The sequence below is a fragment of the Sceloporus occidentalis genome, unplaced genomic scaffold (assembly GCF_023333645.1).
Source record: "Sceloporus occidentalis isolate IW3139 unplaced genomic scaffold, rSceOcc1.0.p SCAF_230, whole genome shotgun sequence".
NCBI classification, from domain to species: Eukaryota; Metazoa; Chordata; class Lepidosauria; order Squamata; family Phrynosomatidae; genus Sceloporus; species Sceloporus occidentalis.
The window spans coordinates 883,126-907,668 of record NW_028317210.1 but is presented as its reverse complement, the minus strand read 5'-3'; the positions used below and the strand labels follow the sequence as shown (position 1 = coordinate 907,668).

The following is a 24,543-nucleotide window of genomic DNA, read 5'->3' as shown; positions in this document are numbered from 1 at the left end:
CCCCCTTAAGCATGCCCCATCTCTCCGGCTTCTCTAGTAGAATCAAAGTTTCTGGAACAGCTTTATGTACTCGACTAGCTAACCATCTACACTCTAAATGCAGCTGTGACCACTTTTGACCAGTAATCTACTCAATGCTACATCCAATGGTCACTATTCTTCACTAATCTTTCTGGACCTACTACCTTTAACACTGTGGACTACCCTCTTCTTCTTTGAACCTTTTATTGTTGGTCTCTGGGACAATTCTTTCCTGATTCCCAGCCTTACTCTCACAACTTCAGTATATCCATTTCCAGTAACTTTTCCTCCCTGCTGCTCCTCTTGGTTGGTGTACCCCAAAGTTCAGTTCTAGTACTCCTTCTGTTCAGACTTTATACAGTACTCATCTTCCATATTGGCTACTGTATCTCTATTTTCTCCTCCATCCCCCTCCCTAAAATCCATCAAGATTTCTCCTGTAAGTAAGTGTTATCTTCCTTACCTATTGCTCTACTAGCACCTCTATCCTCTGTCAATCTCTTCATTTTCAAGTACTGGTCTGGGTTCTAATTTTAATTAGAAAAAGGCTTTTTGAAAAGATAAAAAATAAATTGCCGCTGAATCCTTTGGGGGAGAGAAATGAACACCCAATTCAGAAAAAACCAACTAATTCAATAACAAATCAGCAACTCCTAACAAAGTTTTGAGGGAAAACTCGTGTCTACCATCACACGGAACTGTGGACTTAATCAAATTAATATTTCTGTTACTTACACGCTGTCTCTCCATGACCATAGACTGGGGCAGTGAATCATAGCTGCCCTCTTGGTATGCAAATGTCTCTAAATCATCCAGCTGTGTTTTCAGTTGAATTATTAATTCACGCTGCTCTTGACGCTGGGCCTCCACATGCTTTTTTTTGTCACGTTCACTCTATGTAAAGGGAAAAGTAAAAAAAAATAAATCTATAAATGTTGTAAAACAAATAGAAAATGTGTGGCTAAATGTTGACTTATCACTTTCTAAAATGTTTAACTTAAAAAGTTTTAAAATGACTATTTTTCTCTAGATACTAGATTTTTTTTTTTAAGCCTTGATGCCAAGTACAAAAACACAAACATAAATGTTCCATATGCAGAAATTTTAAATATAGAGAAACCATATTTATACAATACCAAATCTAAGCAATTTTGGCACAAAGATGCATCAGGAAAGAATCTTTTAGAGACTACATTACATTACATTTATTTAGTTATAAAGGACCAGCAGATTACGTAGCTCTGTTACAATCAGTGGGATAATTTTAAGTCACACACAACTGGTACAAAAGGAGAAGACAGCAGAGTCAAGTGTGATACCAAGGGAGCGAACTTGGTCTGTCGGTTGCACAGTGGAGTTGTCAACAGTAATAGAGACGTCAGGAATTGTATATAGAGCAAATAGCGGGATTACCATAAACTTTAACTTGAGGACGTAGAGCTTTAGGTAATGGAACGACATCCGTAATGCAATTCCTGCGAGTTAGGAGAAAGGGTGATGTCAGAGGGGCCGGGAGAGGAAATATAGATTAGGGTGTCATCTGCATATAGGTGTACTGCAAGCCAAAAGATGATATGAGTTGTCGGAGGGAAGAAGTGTAGATGGAGAATAGTAGAGGCCCAAGAAATGAGCCCTGAGGGAGATCAATAGATAACAGTAGGGGAGAGGACCAAGTTTCAGTGAATGAGACCCAAAGTACGGTCAGAGAGGTACGATTTAAACCAGGAAAGAGCTGTGTCACGGATACCATGAGCATGGAGGGTTTGTAGGAGGTAGGGGTTGTCAACTGTGTCAAAGGCTGCAGAGAGGTCCATGAGAATAACTAGTGAGAAGTGGGCTTTTGCTTTAGCTGTGAGACGGTCATTAGTAATTTTAGTACATACAGTCCCTGTTGAATGCTGTGGACCGAAACCAGATTGGGCCAAGCAGAGAGTGTTCAAAGAGGGGAAATTAGTTAATTGAGTAGAAGTTAGTCGTTCCAGCAGTTTGAATACTAGCAGGAACGACTGGATGGTAGTTTTATGGGGATGTGGGATCAAGGGAAGGTTTCTTAAGAACGAGAGAGATGACGGCATGTTTAAATGAGGATAGGAATGCACCAGAGAAAAAGATGTTGGTTAGGATTGGGGTAAGGACACTAGAGAGGGATGTAGGAGATGTGAAGGTGCGAGGTTAAAGGGACAGGTAGTGAGGTGGGAGGACGAGATGACCTCACAAAACTTTAGCAGCTGTGACTGGACTGAAGCAGGCGAGGGTGGGTTGAGGTACCATATGATTTACACCATGTGGAGGATTTTATCCCTGATGGTGTCAATTTTGTTTTTGAAATAGGTGGCAAGCTCTTGGGCTTAAACGTTGGAGGGCTATGGGACAGAGAAGTGTTTTAAAGGTGGAAAATAGACATTAAGAGTTATAGGAAAGAGGAAATTAATGAAATAAAATATGTTTGTAATGAGTGAAGTCTTGCAATGAGTGTTCAGGCAAACAAGGACTTCCTCCACAGTAGGGTTGCAACTAACGATTATTTTCATGATCGATTAGTTGGCCGATTAATCGGATAAAAAAAATTTGAACGTTTCATTTATTTAAAATAATGTAATAAACAAACTAGGTGTTAAAAAACAATAAAAAAAAACCTTAAAATTTACATTAACGTGTCATTGTACTCTGCGCACACATCACTTTTATCTCTTTATCACGATAGTGTTTCTCTAATTGCCTTCTTATCTTATGGCAGGGGTTGACAAAAACTAACAGTTGGTTAGGAGTGATTTGATCATCGGCCCACTTACTAAACTCACAGCATTTGACCCGGAAGCACCCTGGACTTTCAGGTCAGTGCTGTTTTTTTTTTTTTTTATTATTATTTTTAACGCTTTAAATGCTGATGTTATTTTGGAGCACAGCATTGACTGATATTTAGTCCCCACAAACTTTTGGGGAGAAATGTTAACCCCTGCAATGCCACGAATGTGTTATACACAATCGTGGCATTGAAGGGGTTTACGCTGCACTGTCGCTCTCATGGAGCGATTGGGCAGCAGGGGAGGGTTGGGGCTGGTGTCCACACTCATGTGGAGACCGAAGAACCCTCTCCCCTGTCCCTGAAGCTGCCTCTGGCAGCTGGGACGCAATTGCTGGTCTATAGGCCAGCCATTGCAGGGGGAGTCTCTTTGATGACTGCTGTAGGCTTCCATTTCTACAGGAGTCATCAAACGGCTTGTGGGGGCTAGTTTTTGCTGTTCACGGCATTGAAGGGGTTAACGCTTTACTCATGGAGCGATCAGGCAACCCCCTTCCCTGAAGCTGCCTGTGGCAGCTGAAAACACGATTGCTGGTTTTCCTGCAACCGCGCTTTCAGCCTACAGGATCACTCCATGGCTGTGCTGTCTGCCCAGACTCCTGGGCAGACAGCAGCAGCAGCTTTTTTGGTAGCTGTAAGAGGCTGACAAACACCTAGGCGCCAGGACAAAATTCTCTGTCGCACTGACATAAAAAAAAAATATATATATTTTATGGTACAAGAAGCCAAACACAATATTTCTCAAACTAGGTTTTGTTTTAACACAAAGTTTTAGCAGTAAATATTAATTCATATAATAAAAACTACAATTGAGAAAAATGCATTTCTTGTTTTTATTTCCTTTTATTTGCCAACCTTTCCCTCAGTTATGGTCATCTGACACCAGGCTTGCCACTCTGCCCCCCCGATATGCCGTATACCTCCTATATGCCACTCCGAACTCATATAACGTAGTGGATGCATGGAAGGGTAACCCAGCAGAGGTGGTTAGTTTATTTGTTTAAGCATTAAATTAGTTAATCTGAGGTTGAATTAAATGTGTTTCTTTGTGAATGCCCTCTGTATCTGTTCTGGCAAGAGGTGTCATCTTCCCAAAGGACCCCTGTGGTGATTCATGGCCTAACAGATAAGGATCCTGAGTTATAGGAATTCCATTCCTATCTTAAGTGGAGGGGTTTCCATCACCTTTACCCCAACATAACTTATTGGCACATCAAAGATGGGAATCAATTCTTGGGGAAGGTTTCATATAATCGGTCATGTGGTCAGAGGGGTTTTGGTGCCTCCCTAGAATAAATATAACTATTTCATTTTTCATTATCCTGAATTTGTAGTCACAAAACTTTCTAGGCCCAGAACTCAGTGAGAGTTTTGTGTCATTTATTTTAATCTGCATTTCTTATCAAAGGCCATATTTTCTCACAGGGAAAAATGAGTGTGGCCCGCGGACGTATACAATTCTGATGAAGTGACCCACTGCAGAATAAAACTTGAACACCCCTGTTCTATTATATGGAGGCACATGAAGCTGTACGAGGTAACCTGATCAGTTTGGCATCAAGGGTTAAAAAAATGGAGATTGGAAAAAATTAATTTGATCTCGGAGGAAATAGCTAATTATTGAAACTGAACAGAAGGAGACGCTGGCTCTTGGTCTGTTCAAGAAGTTGACATAGTTGTGGGCAGAACAATCTAATTTATGCAGCAATATGACTGCTAGAGCATATCAGATCCCCAACAATAAGTTTTATATAGGTAGAGATAAATCTGGGAAAATGTTAGCTCAAGCACGGGAAGAAAAGCAGGGAGAAAACTTCATCCCTAAAATTAAAACCCATACAGGTAAAGTAGTAAATGAAACGGAGAAAATAGCAGAAACTTTTGGAAAATTCTACTTTAACCTATATAATATAAAGGTTCCTCAGGGATCAAACATAAAGCCAAATTAAAGGAGATCAAACAGTATTTAGATAAATACATGCCAAAAAAAATACAAAAAGGAGGCGAAGGAGATATAAAACATGCCTATTGGTATAGAGGAAGTGAAAGAGGTGATTAGTGTATTACCAAAGCCCAGGTCCAGATAGACTTAAGAATGTATACTTTGATATTGTGATAACCAGGGACGGCCCTACAATGGAGCAGAGTGGGGCAATTGCCCCAGGCGGCACTTTTGAAGAGGCGGCACTTTGCCGCCCCAAGCGTTTTCTTTTTTTTTTTTTTTTTAAGCGGAGGATAGAGAGGGTGCCGAGTGGTTTTCGCTTACCAAGTTGTCAGTACCCGCTCGGAGCCCCTCTCTCCTCTGCGAGCCCTCTAGCTCGGTCTCGGTGCCGGCTTGTAATGCTGAGCGCCGGAAGCGACGTCATTTTCCGGCACTCAGCATTACAAGCTGGCACCGTGGCAGAGCAGGGAGACTCGCCGAAGGACTGCTAAAAGGGAAGTACAAAGGGGGGGGGGGGTAGATAATGGCGTTGGCGAAGTCTAAATTGCCGCTCCCGTCGGCGGGGGGCGGCATTTTAAACTTCGCCCCAGGCGGCATTATGTCTTGGGCCGGCCCTGGCGATAACCCATGTTTAAGTGTTAACCACAAAGTCAATACTTACCAACACTGGCACAAGAAGCCAATATCACCTTACTTCCTAATAAAAGGAATGGATTTGGAAAGCTGTGCCAGTTTTAGACCCATCTTGCGACAATGTAAATGTGAATTTTTTTTGATAGATAATCAGTAAAAGATTAAAGCCGCATATACTGGATCTGGTGAAAGAAGGTCAGATGGGCTTCATACCAGGAAGAGAAGCTAGAAAGAACAAAACAAGAGTGGTGGGTCTGATGCATTGATGAACAGGGCAGGGATGCACTCTATCCCCATTACTATTCATGCTGAGTTTGGAAATAGGGCTGCAACAACTAATCGATAATAAAAATCATTGTCAACGATTTTCATTATCGATTAGTGGAATCGATTTATCGATTATAAAGAGGTTTTTTTCCAGAGCAAATGCTCTGAAAAACTCCTCTCCTTCTATAATCCAACCTCAAACAGAGATCAGATTATAACACTAGAATCCAGATCCCCTGCAGCGCTGCAGGAGACCTGAATTCCCCTCGCTGTCAGCCGGTGGGTGTCCGTGAGATGCGCACAGACAACTTCCGCCTCTCCCCTCCACTTCCGCTGGGAGGGAAGTGAAGGGGAGTAACGGAGGCTGCCTGTGCGCATCGCGCAGACCCCCACCGGCTAACAGAAAGGAGAATCCAGGTCTCCTGCAGAGGATCATCCTCTCTGTCAGCTGGTGGGTGTCTGTGCGATGCGCACAGAGAGCCTCCGTTACTCCCCTTCACTTTTGCTGGGAAGTGTACGGGAGGGGGGAGAGAGGTGTACGGGAGGGGGGACGAGGCAGAGTGGTGTACAGGAGAGGGGAGAGAGGCAGAGTGGTGTACAGGAGAGGGGAGAGAGGCAGAGTGGTGTATGGGAGGGGGGAGGAGGCAGAGTTGTATAAGGGAGGGGGGAGGAGGCAGAGTGGTGTATGGGAGGGGGTGAGTCAGGGTGGTTTATGGGTGAGTTATAGGGGTGTATGGGGGTATAATGAATTTCAGGGAGGCAGAGTGGCATATCTGGGGGAGGTAGAGATGTATAGGGGGAGGTAGAGTGGTGTATGGGGGGTATAATAAATTTCAGAGTGGCATATTTGGGGGAGGCAGAGTGGTGAATCAGGGAGTATAATGAATTTCAGGGTGGTGTAGGGCATTTATGGGGGGTGGAGTAGCATATCAGGGCGCACAGTGGCATATGGGAGGTATAAGGCATAAATGGGGGGCGAGTGACATATTGGAAGGTATAAGGCATATCTGAGGGGCAGAGTGGCATATTGGAAGTTATAAGGCATATAAGGAGGCACAGTGGCATATAGGGGGTATAAGGCATATCAATATTGGGCATATCGGGGGGGCATAAGACATATCTGGGGGTATAAGGTATATCAGGGGGCTCAGTTGCATATCACTGGCGTATAAGGCATATCGGGGGCACAGTGGCATATCGGGGCACAGTAGAATCTCTGGCATATAGGAGGTATAAGGCATATCTGGGGCAGAGTGGCAAGCTGGGGGTCAGATGTGCATAACGGGACAGTTTGGCAAATAAAAGAAAATATAAACAAGGCTTTTTTCTCAGTTTTTTTTATTAAGTATGAAAAAATAGTTAACATATTAATTGATATTTACTAATAACTTTAAGTAAACCAATGCTAAACCAATGCGAAGGTAAGGCATTTACCAAGCTATGCCAATTTATATGTGGCCGATTGGGAGACTAACCATATCTGGTCTAACAATCCGTTTGGTGCAAATCTGGTTCTCTGGAAGCGCTATATCGATGATGTGTTAATTATATGGCAGGGGTCCATGGATGAGCTACTACTATTCATAGAATACATGAACCAGAATGAATATAGCTTAAAATTCACTTCTAATATAGATAAAGAACAAATAGATTTTTTAGATCTCACATTAATCGGTAAAAACAATGATAAAATTACCACTAAAACCTTCTTTAAACCCACCGATGGGAACGGCTTTATTGACTACTCAAGCCGTCACCACCCACAGTGGCTGAAGAATATTCCTAAAGGCCAATTGGCAAGAATTCGAAGGAACTGTACCCAGGATGCTGACTTCTTTCATCAAAGCAAACATTTAATAAAAAAATTCGAGGAGAGAAATTATCCTAAAGAATTACTTACAGATAGTCTAACTAAGATCAGAGAAAGGAAAAGAATAGACATGATACATGGGGATAAAAAAAAAAAAAACACAGAAAAATTAGGATTTTAATTTTTCATTTCTTACACAGTATAATGAGAAGGCTTTTAAAATAAAAAGAGCTATCCAAAAATGTTGGCCAATTCTACAAGGTGACAGTATATTACACGACCATCTCCCGGAAAAACCTAAAGTCATCTATAAAAAACTGAATAATCTAAAAACCTTAATAGCTCCAAGTGCCCTTGCGAAAGAAGTAAAAAGTGGTAGCGAACATTTTTTAACACAAACCGGTGGGTTTCTATAGATGTGGGACATGTAGATTCTGTAAAACCTGTCATCTACAAAATAAAAAAAACTACCTCCTTCAGATGCACTATAACCAGAAAAGAATATGAAATTCGTCATTTCATACATTGTAAATCAAAGAATGTAGTGTATCTGCTAGAATGCAAATGTGGAATTCAATACGTGGTTTGGAGCATATGGGAGGAATACGGAATAATAACCTAAAACACAGTGTTCCAAGACACTGTTTAAATTGTAAAATGTTCCTTTCCAGACTTCAAAATGATTGGAATAGATTTAGTGTCCCCACATTGGCGGGGAGGAGACATTAAAGAAGCTCTATCCAAAAGAGAAACGGAATGGATTTACAAAAATTACAAAAAAGATGGTCTTAATATGGAATTGGATATATTAACTTTTATTAATTAATACAATACATTTTTATTAACTATTACTATTTTCACCAGATATATATTTCTTACATATTTATAATTCTCTACATGATTTTTAATTGATTTTTTACATGATATTCAGTAGTATATTTTTACATTTTTTAATTAGAGACAGATTTTTATTTTTAATTTTTTTTTTTATTCATTTTTATCTTTATATATATTGATGATTTTAGTTGATACATCTGACACAAATTCATTCATATATATTTCACAAATAAAATAATATTGTACTCATATCTTTTTATTTATATACAACAAATATTTTGACTCATTTTAGTCATCTCATACATATACATTTTATCCTAATATCTGCACATATACATGACATTCTGATACTTATTTGTTTACTTATCACACATATATACATTTTTTTTCCATACATACATTTTTACAAATATATTTTTCCCATTTTTTACATTGCTAAATATATATATATCTTTGATGTATTGATTCTTCATATATATTATTTATTTCAACACCTGCACACATATGTATATATTTGGTGATATAACAATTCTGGTATACATCTGGATACTCATTTGCATACTTACCATACATACACATATAAGGTCTTTTTATAATTGTTAATTTTTCATATATATTTTTTATATATTCGTGCAGGGCATAATATAATCTATTTTTGTCCAACATATATTCATCCACTCGCTCTGGATTCCATTCACTCTACTCTTTGGGGCTTTGTTTCACCTACTCGTTCTCCTCTCTTCCTGTAAATAACAAGATCGGAGGTTGTTATAGAATGGTTTTTATTTATATGCATCTTCTTTTCTGATGTCTCCCTGTCCCGTTCGTGAAAACGGGTCTCCGCAAGTCTCTATGGGGCCGCAGCAGAAAGCGAGGAGATTTTTGTCTCCCTCCTCCCCCGTCCACCTGAATTCGCTACACAAAGAACTTTATGCGTACGCGCAGAAACAGACAACAAGCTCATCTATGAAGACAATGAGACAACGGGGATGTTACGCGATGACATAGCGCTAGAAGGACGGCGCCTGGAGACCCATATAAACGAACCTGTAAGGAACACAGACATCATTTGAATTTCTCCTGAGGAAGCCGAGATTTTACCCGGCGAAACGCGTTGAGATACTCATAGAATTTTATTTACGGACACACAGACATACGGACTCTTCACGGACATTTCTTTTACCTGTTGCAGTCTCAGTGGAGACTTTTACCTGCAGCTTTTCTGCATAACTTGGTTGTTATGCCAACCTGCTTGTAAGTTGCTCTAATTCATTTATTAAAAGCATTGTTAGAACTTACTGCACCAGTTTCGTGGTTTTCACTTATATTACAGAACCTATGAAGGCACCAAGGTCTTTTCTGATGAGCTGTATCCAAAGCTAAGTTTGTGAGTGCAATTCACACATTATTCTTTTTGCTTTGGATCTGAATTTATTACACTATTTTCTATTTTTATTTTATTTTCTCCACATGTTCATGTGCCCCTTGTTTGCCATATTAGCTTTTATTATTATGCAGTGGCGTCTCCAGGTTCCATATTTAGGGGGGGCACATGGGGGCCAGGGACCAAAGTAGGGGGGCCAATTATAAAACGGTACATATACAATATATATATACATATATATATACACACACACACACACACACACGTTAGACGTGCATTTTTAACTACATAATATGCACTTATCTCTTTGAAGTAAAGACTGTGATTAAAATATGATTTCAAAATAACAGCTAAAGTGACAGTTATTTTTCATTCTTTAATATTAGCCCCTGCTGACAATATATATAAATATTAGACCCTGCTGCCGATATATAGAAATATTACACCCTGCTTCTGATATATATTAATATTAACCCCTGCTGCGGATATATATTAATATTAGCCCCTGCTGCGGATACATACTTATATTATACCCTGCTGCCGATATACATAGAAATTATACCCTGCTGCCAACATATATTAATATTAGCCCCTACTGCCGATATATAGTATTAGTCCCTGCAGCCAATATATATAAATATTAGCCCCTGCAGCCAATATTTATTGATAATAGGCCCTGCAGCCAATATATATTAATATTAGCCCCTGCTGCCGATATATATAAACATTAGTCCCAGCTTCCGATATATATTAATATTAGCCCCTGCAGCCAATATATTTGCCACACTGACTGCAGATCAGGGGAAGACAGTGAGAGTCAGTGCAGTGTTCCCTCCTTCTGACTGCACCGTGACATTGAGAGGTCCTCTCCCCTGTAATCATCCCCAGAGTCCCTTTGTCCCCTCATTCACTAAACCATAGCGCTCTTTTACTTACACCCTGTAGTTCAGGTATAGATCAAATAAACAACACATGGAAACAGCACATGCAACTGAATGAGATAAAAAAAAAAACTTGTATTTGCAGGTATACATAAATAATGTATGGAAACATAGCATTGCAGGTATAAACCAACAGAACACACAAACCCAGCATTGCAGGTATATATCAACTGGAAATCACATGTACACTCAGCACTGAAGGTTTAGATCAAATAATCAACACATGGAAACAGCACTCCAGGTATTGATCAACTGAATAAGACATGCAAATCCTATATTTGCAGGTAAACATTAATAATGTATGGAAATATAGCCGATACAGATGAACAGAATGACACAAAACCCAGCTTTGCAGATATAAATCAATTGGAAATTACATATAAACTCTGCATTAAAAGGTATAGATAAAACCCCCTAAATTACAGGCATAGATCACTGGTCACACACCCCAAAGCCAACCCTGGTGTCCACACTGCCCACATAGAACCTGACCAGCACCTAAGTTACACATTATGTCAACTTTGTCCCCAAACAGCTGAACGTACGCCGTTTTTGTCCCATAAAGACCTCTCCCTCCCAATCTATCCTATGTACCCCCCTCTCCCTCCCAATCTATCCTATCTACCCCCTCTCCCTCCCAATCAATCCTAACTATCCCCTCTCCCTCCCAATGTATCCCATCCACCCCATCTCCCTCCCAATCTACCCCCTCTCCCTCCCAATCTATCCCATCTACCCCCCTCTCCCTCCCAATCTATCCCATCTACCCCCCTCTCCCTCCCAATCTATCCCATCTACCCCCCTCTCCCTTCCAATCTATCCTATCTACCCCCTCTCCCTCCCAATCTATCCTTATCTACCCCTTCTCACTTCCTATCTACCTCTTCTGACTCTCTAACCCCCTCCTAACTTTCTAACCCCCCCTTTGAAGTTCACTTACCTTGGGCTTGTCCAGCGGCGAGATCGCGCGGTCTCTGTATCCCTGGTTCTGCCGGCTTCACTGCTGGGCGCCGGATATGACGACATATACCGGCGCTCGGCTTGAAATGCCGGCACTGCGAACCAGGAAGAGGTCTCGCGGTCGCGGAGAAGAGTGAGAGGCGCCGAACGGTTGCTGAGAACTTATTCCTCAGCAACCGCTCGGCGCCTCTCACTCTCTCCTCCGGGTCTATTAAAAAAAAAAAAAAGACGGCGTTTCAATTGGGGGGGCACAACGGGGGGCACAGCATGATGTAGGGGGGGCCATGGCCCCCTCTGGCCCCCCCCTGCCGACGCCACTGTTATTATGTCAGAAATAAGAAGGTGAATAGAGAAATGCCATTGTGATAAAGAGATGAACGTGTAAATTTTATGTTTTTTATTCTGCTGGGTTTTTTTTGTTTGTTTTTTTTAAACCCAGTTTGTTCATTACATTATTTTAAAGAAAATAAAAATGCTTTTTTTTATCCGATTAATCGAAAAAATAATCAGCCAACTAATCGATTATTAAAATAATCGTTAGTTGCAGCCCTATTTGGAACCTCTTCTTAACGCTATTAGGACTGTCACGAATGCGCACATCTCCAAGCGGGCATGTGACTTATTTTAGCTGTAAGAGGGTCTAAATTCACTAGACCGAAAAATAATGACTAAACGTCCCACTTACTCACCTCCCAAACTAATATAAAGATAATGCTGCCACCAAACCAAACCTGGTTAAAACGCCCAATTTACATTTAATCTACTGTTCCTAAATAGTTTATAAAAAGATACCCGAACATGCAGATTAGCCAAGCATCTATGCAAACTACGGACTATTAAAAAAGTCTCTTCCAGGAAAATGTGGGTCTTATATCAGACAAAGGCAGGAACTTAATAAATGAATGATTATGAAATAAAAAAATATTCACAGTACATATAAAATAAACAAAACATATTAACAATTTAATCACACCAAGAGATAAAAATAAAAGGGAGAAAAATTAATAGAAATCCTACTTACACAAGTACTCTATTCTATTCCTGGGGGAGCTTCCGGCAGGAAAATGGCGACTTATTTCAATACTAGATCTTGGCCCCCAAAATAAGCACACCTTAATTTCCAAGTGCAGGATAATTTATACATGTTGACTGCAGGTCAGATAAGTAGGAGCGGCTACGAGATAAAGCCACCTTTTTGACACCTAGCTGTCAGGAACCGGGTCCATACAGACGACTGTAAAGACCCGGTGCGCCCAAAGATGGAGTTATTATTATTTATTGTTTTATATAGCGCCATCAAATTCCGTAGCGCTGTACAATGGGTAGACAGGACATAAGTAGTATGTTACATTACAAATTGACTAACAGACAACAGGTGAGGAGGGCTCTGCTCAAAAGAGCTTACAGTCTAGAGGGAGTTGGGTGTATTACACAATAGGCAAAAGTGCCATTGTTAGGGATAGACCAGCCACACTAGTAAAAGTATTGCAGGAGAGGGACTAGGAAAGGTGAGCTAAAGGAATATGGGAGGCCGTCAGTGTGCTATGTTGTAAGCATCCTTAAAGAAGTGGGTCTTGAGGGATTTTTTGAAGGAATAAAGGCAGGGGGAGAGACTGATAGACCGGGGGAGGGCATTCCAGAGGATAGGGGCAGCCCTTGAGAAATCTTGTAAGCGGGCATGAGAGCTAGAAATCAGAGGAGAGGATAGAAGGAGATCATTGGATGAGCGGAGAGACCAGTTAGGTGTGTAATTAGAGATGAGAGAGGAGATGTAGGGAGGGGAACCGCTGTGAAGGGCTTTGAAAGTAACAGTGAGGATTTTGAAGTGAGTCCTGAAGCGCACAGGCAGCCAGTGAAGAGACCGACAGAGGGGAGAGACATTAGTAAAGCGATGGGAGAGGAAGATGAGTCTGGCAGCAGCATTCATGGTGGATTGTAGAGGGGTGAGACGGTTAAGAGGGAGACCGGCTAAGATAAAGTTACAGTAGTCAAGACGGGAGATAATCAGGGCATGGACAAGAGCCTTAGTGGTATGCTGCGTTAGGAAGGGACGGGCAATGTTTTTAAGATGAAGGCGACAGTTTTTAGAGACAGACTGAATATGAGGTGTGAACGAAAGGTCGGAGTCAAGGGTGACACCAAGACAGCGTGCACGAGTAGACGGGGAGATGATGGCACCATTAACATTGAGGGAGATAGATGGGGGAATCTTAAGAGTTGGAGGGAGGGAAGATGAGGATTTCAGTTTTGGAGAGGTTGAGTTTCCAGAAACGTTCAGACATCCAGGTAGAGACAGATGCAAGGCAGTTAGTTACACAATCTAAGACAGAGGGAGAGAGATCAGGGGAGGATAGATAGATCTGGGTGTCATCAGCATACAGGTGGTAGTGAAAGCCAAAAGGATGAGATCAGTTTGCCAAGGGAGGAAGTGTAGAGAGAACAGAAGGGGTCCTAAAATGGAGCCTTGGGGTACCCCAACTGAGAGAGGGAGGGGAGGGGAAGTGTTACTGGAGACAGAGACACTGAAGGTACGATCAGAGAGGTAGGAAGTGAGCCATGAGAGAGCAGTATCACGGAGGCCAAGATCATAAAGCTTTTGAAGGAGAAGAGGGTGGTCCACCGTGTCAAAAGCAGCAGAAAGGTCCAGTAGGATTAGCATGGAGTAGTGGCCCTTGGATTTAGCAGTGAGTGAGTCATTAGTAACTTTAGTAAGGGCGGTCTCAGTAGAGTGTCGAGGACGAAAACCAGATTGAAGAGGGTCAAGCAGGAAGTTGGAGTCTAGAAACTTAGTTAGTTGTGTATAAACAATTCTTTCAAGAAGCTTGGAGGTGAAAGGAAGCAGAGAGATGGGACGGTAGTTGGAGAGACCAGTCGGGTCGAGGGAGGACTTTTTCAAGATAGGAGTAATGGTAGCATGCTTGAAGGATGATGGGACAGATCCAGTAGTGAGGGAGAGGTTGAAGATATGAGTTAGAGTAGGGACAAGGGTAGATGAAAGAGACTGGGTGAGATGGGGTCAAGGGGGCATGTGGTAGGACAAGAGGAAAGAAGAAGAGCATGTACATCTTCTTCAGTGACAGCAGAGAAATGAGTTAATGTAGTGAGGGGAGAAGAGGTCAGTGGGAAGGGGGGTGCGTAGTCAGAGGGAGGTGACTGTGCAGATATGTCATCTCTGATAGTTTGAATTTTATTATTGAAGAATGTGGCAAAGTCAGATGCATTAAGGTTAGTGGAAGGGGTAGTAGGGATCGGTCGAAGCAGGGAATTGAAAGTATTAAAGAGCCGTTTGGGGTTGTGGGACAGGGAGGAGATGAGGGAGGTGAAGTAGGTTTCTTTAGCAAGGTTGAGAGCAGAGTAGTAGGAACGTAGCATAAATTTATAGTGCAGAAAGACGTTCGGCAGTGCGGGAACAACGTCGAAGGTGTCGGGTTACAGTCGTGTGCCAGGGTTGGAAATGTGAACGTTGTGAGGAGCGAGTAGTAGCTGGTGCTACATGCTCAAGAGCAGATATGAGAGTGACGTTATAGACAGAGTTCTTAGGGCATGACATGTTTGAGATTGGAGAGAGGAGAGGGAGTAAATTGATTGAGAAGTCCTGAAGGTTAATAGACTTGAGGTCTCTGGTTAGGCGGGGTTGGGGTGCACGGGGGCAAGTATGAGGCAAGATTAGAGAGCAGGAAAGGAAGTGGTGGTCAGAGAGGGGGAAAGGGGAATTTGAAAGGTTAGTGGGAGTGCACATGCTAGAAAAAATAAGGTCCAGGGTGTTACCATCATCATGAGTAGGGGAGTTAATATGTTGCTGGAGATCAAAAGAGGAAGTGATAGAAATAAATTTTGAAGCCATGGGACTCATTGGGGTGTCAACTGGGATGTTGAAATCCCCAAGGACAACAGAAGGAACATCAGAGGAGAAGAAGAGAGGGAGCCATGAGGAGAAGTGATCAAGAAAGATGTTAGCCGGGCCAGGGGGCGATATATAACAGCAATGCATATGGAGATGGGATGAAATAGTCGGATAGCATGGACTTTGAATGAGGAGAAAGAGAGTGATGGGGCAAAGGGAATAGGTTGAAAGGTACAAGTAGGGGAGAGTAGGAAGCCTATCCCTCCACCCTTCTTGTCATCAGGTCTGGGAGTGTGAGTGAGGTGTAGGCCACCATAGGAGAGGGCAGCAGGAGAAGCAGTGTTAGAAGAGGTTAGCCAGGTTTCAGTTAGAGCAAGAAGGTGTAGGGAACTAGAGACAAGGTGGTCATGTAGGGCTGTTAGTTTGTTACAGACAGAACGTGCATTCCAGAGAGCAAAGGTAAATGGGGGATAGGAAGAGCGGCAGGGTATGTGGACAAGATTATTTGGGTTTCTGGAATGTTGACTGGGAAAGGATGAGGAAGAGAGCACCAAAAGAGGAGGTGAAGTTGAGAAGCGCTTGGGATGAGAGAAGGGGAGAAGAAAGTAATGAAGGTGCAATACATACATAGTGTGGGGTAGCTGGTGGCTGGAGAGAGATGATGATTTTAAAAACAATAGAGGAAAGGGAAAGGAGGAACAGGAGGATTCTAAATATGGTAATTGTATGGGAATGGGAATGGAGTGGGGCATGCGCAGCGAGCAGTAGGTAGCACTAAACAGTTCTGTGGGTGATTGATTGCAGGGTGCCTCCTGGTTCCTCTGTGTCCTTCCTTGTTGTCCTCCTTGGTGAACTCCCTTGGTCAACTCCCAGATAGTGGCACTTAGTGAAAAATTGGCACTTGGATGGAAAGTGGCACACAGATGGAACGTGGCCTGTGCCTCTAAGAGGTATTGAGCAGTAGTGGAGTTGGACAGGGCCTGGTGCAGGGCGACCACACTCACCCGGGTGTTGAGCACCTAGGGTTGTGCAGCCACATACCAGCGCCCTGACATAGCAGCAGATGTAGTCCCGAACAGAGCAGAACTAAACTTGGCTGGATGTGGAAATCCGAACTAAACTTGGAGATATCCTGCAGGCACCCTGGAGCAGGCATGAAACATAGCACTGGAATCATGTGCAGGATGCTGCAGGCTGGGAGTACGGAATCTAAGCAGAGTTTATAGAAGAAACATAATAAGCAAGGGATAGGGAGACCAGGCAAGAAACGTAACAGACAAGATAAACATGATACAGGGCACAAGACAAGGAATAAACATAACCAGACAAGATATGCATAATACAGGGCACTACATGGAACAAGACATGAACAGGACAGGACACCCCTCTACCAGGGATACAGACAGGACAGGTCAGGACACCCCACAGGTACATCACAGACTGACACACATAAATACAGAAACTGGCCTAGGACTGTTTGATAACTATTGGAGATTCTGTCACATCTTATGACCATGTATGCTTAGCCCACCACTATGCCAAAGTAGTCCAATGACGGTGGGTCCTAACGCTAATCCCTGCTGACAGTGGTACGAATCAAACCAAACATGTAATCCAAACACATAGCACTGAGACATACCTTTAGACGGCAGACGGAGACAAACAGAACACACGGGTGGGGGCACATCTTATAAAGGAAACAGAGCTGAAGCAAAGAGCTGAAGCAGAACCAAGGAATGGAAGATCAGAACAGAGCAAAAGAAAAAAGCAAGAGCGAGATATGCAGCTCCGTAGCCTGGGTGGGACGTGACACTAGCAAAGCGTTTTTTTCCCCCCCATTTACAGCGCCCTACAACAAGAAAAGCTTGATATCTGGCTGTATGAATTTTCTCTTTCCATGAAGACCTTACACAGTCAGTCTGTGATCTAACACAGCAGACTTTTGCTTATCTCTTAAACAATTGGAGATACCCCAACCTTGTCTGGTGTCATTCTGTTAGGAAAAATGGGGGCACCTCAAATATACATACGAGAACCCCAGGACGTTAAGCCCTAGATCTATATTTAATCTTTTAAATATAACATTTAGTAGAAAAGTGGCAGAGTTTAACGCCTTTGTTTGCTGGAGGGTTCTTTGCAGGGTCAAAACGGTGCCTTTCTGTCTATGAGAGACATCACCACCTGGTCATGGTTTAGGCAAAAGGACTCCTATAATAACACAATAAGATGCAATTGACTGTAGTAAGCCTCATGTATGGTTCATTGGGTTCACACCCCATCTCATTTAAACTCTCGCCACTCCACCCTCGTACCATCTCTGCCTGAATGGGTAACCAGTCAATGTATCTACTACACACATATTTACAATAAACTGTCTACTGGGCCTGACAAGGATGAATACTGATTCACAGAATTGAAACAGGAGGCTACTATCGTAAAGTAGCCACATTCGTAGATGACTTACTGATGGTTATTACCCAACCAAGGATTTTGATGCCAAATGTAATTAAAGAGTAAAAAATATATGGAAAACGTTAGAATTTTAAAGGTAAGTAACTCGATGTCAGAACTACTGTACAGTGTAGTTGGGTACAGAACTGGAGGCTCTTAAGAGATAAAATCATCTGACCTCAATTTGCTCTTTTCGATTAACTATCTTAAAGTAAAGAGAGATTAGTAAAGATATGACGAGATGGAACAGAAAACACTTTTCATGGTTTGGGCGCATCTCTATTAAAATGAATGCACTTCCCCGGTTGCTCTATTTATTACAGACCCTACCAGTAAGAATACCAAAGACATTCTTTAAGGAGATGAGGAACATTTTTGTAGGGTTTATTTGGAGACAAAAAACATCTAGGTTGGGCTACCAATATTTAATAAGACAGAGGGTTAGGTCTTCCAGATTTAGAAAACTACTAGTATGCATCATATCTGGCTAGAATACTAAGCTGGGGCAAACTAGCAAGTATGCCTTGGTGCAAGCTGGAGCAAGAGTTCTTAGGAGTCTCAATAGAGTTGCTGGCATGGAATAATTCGACTTTTGATACCTATTATAGGAGTCACTTTAGAGATATGGGATAAAATTTGTAAAAACAGGGATAATTCACCATCACCATTAACTTCACTTTCACAGCTAGCATGGTTATGGTAAAAGGACACTTTGGTAGGTATTGCCTATGAGAGATCGTCGAAAATGGCTAGACTGACGTAGAGCTGCTCATTGTCTACGAAGACACAAGAAAACGCATATAAGATATTTACTCTGTGGCATAGTGACCTGGTTTCGTTACATAAGTTATTTAAGAATGCACCTGATAGGTGATGGAGGTGTGGGGTAGAAAATGGTGATTTTGTTTTCATATATGGTGGAAGTGCTCATACATACAGAAGTATTGGACGGATGTGGTAGAAACTATCCGTTGTATTGCAGATCCGGAATTGCACCAGAGATGCTACATCGGTGTAATTACACAATACCAGGCTTTCAATAAAAACACACAAAAAGTACTTAACCCAGGGGAAGGGAGTTGAGAAAACAGATAAATGGATACCTTGGATGAAATATCTGGAAGGTGAGGTAGTTTAAGGAAAGATGGAACCATGAAAGAGTAATATGGAATTAAAAAAACATAATATAAACTATGAATGTGATTGGAGATAAGGAAGGGAAGCAGGGATACATTTGATACGTGAGTTTATGAGGAGGATTTTCTACTTCAGTTGTCTAATGTAAAGACAAATAAGTTGATGGGTGTTAGGGACCAGGAACCAGACGGACACAAAACGTAAAATGCAATCACCTTTATTGTAATGACAATAGTGAACAAAGCCAAATCGTGATCCAAAAGCATATACCAAAAGACAAGCCGGGGTCAGGAACCAAGACGGGTACTCAGACAAGCCGGGGTCAGGAATACAGAGATCAGCGAAGTCAGGAACAAGCCAGGAATCAGGAGCTGGGATGGACGTCAGAGAAAGCCAGGTCATACACAGGAATTCAGGAACACAGCAATAGCACTTGCAGCCGGAAACAACACAAGGGCCAGGAGGAAGTGAAGTTTAGCTGCTTAAATAGCCAAAAGGGGTTGGCTGTGGGCTGGACAATGGGCTGAGTCACAGGAGTGACAGGAGTGTAGCCATGGCAACCCAGCCAGGCTGTAAGCCTCCAGCAATGCAGCAGAAAAGCAGCTAGACCATAACAGTACCTCCTCCTCAACGACCCCCTCCCCGCGGAGCAGGGCCGGGTTTGAGGGGAAAACGCGAGTGAAAGGCACGAAGGAGAGCGGGAGCATGGACATCTGAGGCTGGAACCCAAGATCTCTCCTCGGGACCGTACCCCTTCCAATGGACCAAATACTGGAGCCTCCCATGGAACCAACGAGAGTCGACTATGGAGCGGAGCTCGAACTCCTCATGATTGTCTACAGTCACCGAACGGGGGCGAGGAGTGACTGTAGTAAAACGATTACAGACCAGAGGTTTCAACAGTGAGACATGGAACACATTGTGGATGTGCATGTTAGAAGGAAGATCCAGGGCATAGGCCACAGGGTTTACCCGTCGCAGGATACGGAAGGGCCCCACATACCGGAGAGCCAGTTTCTGGGAGGGCACCCGGAGGTGGAGATTTCTGGAGGATAACCAGACCCTCTCCCCGACCTGATAGGAAGGCGCGGGTAGGCGTTTACGATTAGCCTGGAGCTCCTGACACTGTTGTGAGCGTTGAAGTGCCTCCTGAACCTGCACCCATGTGGAACGGATCTGCTGGAGATGATCCTCCAGTGCCGGAATCCCCTGGGAAGTGAAATTATCAGGAATCATGGAGGGCTGATACCCATAATTCACCATGAAAGGGGAGAACCGGGTAGAGGCCGAAACAGCACTATTATGAGCAAATTCCGCCCAGGGTAGCAGATCCGACCAGTTATTTTGGTGGTCCGAGATGTAGCACCGCAGGAATTGCTCCAAGCCCTGATTGGCCCTTTCCGCAGCCCCATTAGATTGTGGGTGGTAGGCCGAGGAGAAGGAGAGTTGGATACCCAGTTGCGCACAGAAGGCCTTCCAAAATCTCGAGACGAACTGGCTACCCCGGTCAGAAAGTATGACTTTGGGAACCCCATGTAGCCGATAGATCTCCTTGATAAAAACTGTAGCCAACTCCTTAGCGGAAGGGAGCTTTTTGAATGGGATGCAGTGTATCATTTTAGAAAACCGGTCAACAACCATGAGGATAACTGTGTTACCGTTAGACAGCGGAAGATCGACTATGAAATCCATGGCAAGGTGAGACCATGGCCTCTCACCAATAGGTATGGGTTGGAGAAGGCCCACTGGAAGGTGACGGGGTGATTTAGTCTGTGCGCAGACAGGACAGGCTGCTACGAAGGCAACAATATCTTTGTTAATTCCTGGCCACCAGAAGAGACGGGAAACCGACCAGAGAAGTTGGTTCCTCCCGGGATGACCTGCTGATTTAGGATTATGATAGGTGGAAAGTAACTTGGTACGCAGGTTGACAGGTACAAAACATCGCCCTGAGGGGGTTTCAGCAGGTGCATCTACCTGAGCGGCCCTTATTCTGTCCCCGAGGGGAGATGTTATGCTGGTACGTATGGTAGCCAGTGCTCGGTCTGGGGGAATAATCGGACTAGGAGGACACTCCTCTTTAGCTTTCGAGAACTGTCTAGAGAGAGCATCGGCCCGGACATTTTTGGTCCCCGGCAGGTACGAGACCACATAATTAAAACGGGATAAAAATAATGCCCAACGGGCCTGCCTCGGAGTTAAGCGTTTAGCCTCGGACAGGTAGGTGAGATTTTTATGATCTGTGAGAATTAGGATTGGTACGGAAGTTCCCTCAAGCAAATGCCTCCATTCTTTGAGAGCAAGTATTATCGCAAGCAACTCACGGTCACCAATTTCATAGTTGCATTCCGCAGCACCTAGCTTCTTGGAGAAGTACCCACATGGGTGCAACTGGCTCTCAGGAGTAGGACGTTGAGACAGGAGGGCGCCTACCCCTGTCTCAGACGCATCGACCTCAAGTATGAATGGAAGTTCGGGTTTCGGGTGTACCAAAACAGGAGCTGCGGCAAAAGCGGCCTTCAATGACTCAAAAGCTTTGATGGCCCCTGGGGACCAAAGAGAGGCATTGCCATCTTTTTTGGTCATGTCTGTAAGAGGCTTAACAATAGAGGAAAAATTCCGAATGAATTTCCTATAATAGTTAGCGAAGCCGAGGAACCGTTGAAGGGAGCGGAGACCACTCGAGAACAGACGAGAGTTTTTCAGGATCCATAGCGAAACCGACCTCTGAAATTACGTACCCCAGAAAGGTGACCTGCTTGCGGTGGAACTCGCACTTCTCCAATTTGCAAAAGAGATTATTCTCTCGTAACCTCTGTAGGACTCGGGCTACATCAGCGTGGTGGCTTTCTATGGAGGTGGAATGGATCAAAATATCATCTAGGTATACCACCACACATTGTTGGAGCATGTCCCTTAGGACATCATTTATGAATTCCTGGAAAACCGCGGGGGCATTGCAGAGACCGAAGGGCATAACTAGGTATTCATAATGCCCACTCCTGGTGTTAAACGCGGTTTTCCATTCGTGGCCCTCCTTAATCCTTACTAAATTATACGCCCCTCGCAGGTCGAGCTTTGTAAATACCTTGGACCCTTTTAAGCGATCGAATAACTCGGTAATGAGTGGAATCGGGTAGGCATTCTTAACCGTGATACGGTTGAGCCCCCTGTAATCTATACAGGGTCTCATTTCGCCGCTCTTCTTTTTCACAAAAAAGAATCCGGCCCCAGCAGGGGAAGAGGATTTACGGATGAACCCCCGGGACAGCGCATCCGCAACATACTCCTCCATGGCCTTATTCTCTGCGACAGATAATGGGTAGACTCGACCTCGAGGGGGTATGGCACCAGGTTGAAGCTCAATGGCGCAATCGTACGGGCGGTGAGGTGGGAGCTCACCAGCCCGGCCCTTATCGAATACATCATGAAACTCTTGATACTCCTCAGGCAACAAAGAGACCGGAGAAGTGGTTAGCACCTTCACCACTCTCCCTAGGCATGTTTTGGAACAATTAGGCGACCATGCCAAGACTTCGGCCCTTAACCAATCAAACACGGGATTATGTTTGCGCAACCATGGATATCCTAAAACCACAGGATAATGAGGAGAGTGTATCACCTGGAGTTGAATAATTTCATGATGGAGAGCCCCAACAGCCATAGACAAAGGAGCGGTTTCATGGGTGACCTGCGGGGGCTGTAACGGTCTGCCATCGATCGCCTCAATGGCAAGTGGAGCAGTCAGAAGCTGCAACGGAATAGAGTGCTTCTGAGCAAAGGTGCTGTCAATAAAGAGGCCCGCTGCCCCCGAGTCAATGAGTGCCTCTGAAATGACGGAAATCTTGCCCCAAGTGAGACCCACCGAGACTAGAGGTTTATCCTTCTGGATATCTGGGGACGCCGAGACGCCACCTAAGGACTGTCCCCTCTGGAGCCTTAGGTGCAGGCGTTTCCCGGACGTGTAGGGCAAGTTCGCAGCAGGTGCCCTGCTTTACCACAGTAAAGACAAAGACCCTCCCTCCTCCTAAAGGCCCTCTCCTCAACCGAGAGACGAGTAAATCCAAGCTGCATGGGTTCCACAACGCCCGAAGTGTCGAGACCAGGAGGCATGGGAGGAGAGGGAGGCACGGGTGGGGATGAAAAGCTCGGGGCTAAACGTATAGGAGGCCTCCGCAGGCGCTCCCGGAAGGATGGTCTCTCACGGATTCGTGAGTCAATAAGGATACAAAAAGAGACCAATTCCTCCAAATCACTGGGAAGGTCCCGGGCCGCAATCTCATCCTTAAGTATATCCGAGAGCCCATTAGAAAAAGCAGCCACGAGAGCCTCATTATTCCAACCAACCTCAGCGGCCAGGGTGCGAAACTCAATAGCATAGTCCGAAACCGTCCTTGTACCCTGCCGAATGGACATTAATCGTTTGGCAGCCGAAGCAGAGCGTGCCGGTACATCAAATACCCGTTTTAGAGACGCAACAAACTCAGGGTAATTGTGTACTAAAGGTTTCTGTGTCTCCCAAAGGGGATTCGCCCATGCCAAGGCCCTGTCTGAGAGTAAAGAAATCACGAAGCCCACCTTACTCCTGTCAGACGGAAAGGCCTGAGGTACCATCTCCAGATAGATACTGACCTGGTTCAGGAAACCTCTGCACAAATTAGGGTTGCCCCCATAACGTTCGGGAAGCGGGGCAGACCCTGTCAAGCCTCTGGCAGTATTAAAATCACCAGTGGCAGACGGAGCGGAAGCAGCAGCAGGTGTAGAGGCAGCCTGTGCCGTGGGGACCTGAGCTGGCAGAACCAGATGTGCAGTACGGAGCAACAAGGTCTGGAGAGCTAGCGCAAATTGGTCCATGCGCTGGTCTACCTGGTCCAGCCTGGTAAAAACATTTGGTGGATTGCCTGCCCCTTCTGGGTTCATGGCCCTTGTGTAATGTTAGCGACCAGGAACCAGACGGACACAAAACGTAAAATGCAATCACCTTTATTGTAATGACAATAGTGAACAAAGCCAAATCGTGATCCAAAAGCATATACCAAAAGACAAGCCGGGGTCAGGAACCAAGACGGGTACTCAGACAAGCCGGGGTCAGGAATACAGAGATCAGCGAAGTCAGGAACAAGCCAGGAATCAGGAGCTGGGATGGACGTCAAAGAAAGCCAGGTCATACACAGGAATTCAGGAACACAGCAATAGCACTTGCAGCCGGAAACAACACAAGGGCCAGGAGGAAGTGAAGTTTAGCTGCTTAAATAGCCAAAAGGGGTTGGCTGTGGGCTGGACAATGGGCTGAGTCACAGGAGTGACAGGAGTGTAGCCATGGCAACCCAGCCAGGCTGTAAGCCTCCAGCAATGCAGCAGAAAAGCAGCTAGACCATAACAATGGGGCCTGATGGGATACACCCCAAGTTATTAAAAAAAAAAAAAAGCTTGGTGGTGTACTAGCAGAACCGTTAACAGATTTATTTAACCAATCGTTAACTGGAGTAGTCCCAGAAAATTGGAAGTTAGCG

The 24,543-nt window shown here is 44.0% G+C and overlaps 1 protein-coding gene across 1 annotated transcript in view; it reads right to left on the bottom strand.

Moving 5' to 3' along the window:
• The window catches only part of LOC149276705 (RUN domain-containing protein 1-like), a 58,044-nt gene that overhangs the window by 10,474 nt on the left and 23,027 nt on the right, over nt 1-24,543 (bottom strand). Inside the window, exon 2 of the mRNA XM_089503369.1 lies at nt 757-915. Coding sequence (XP_089359495.1) covers nt 757-915 — 159 coding nt within the window. The remainder of the gene's footprint in view (nt 1-756; nt 916-24,543) is intronic.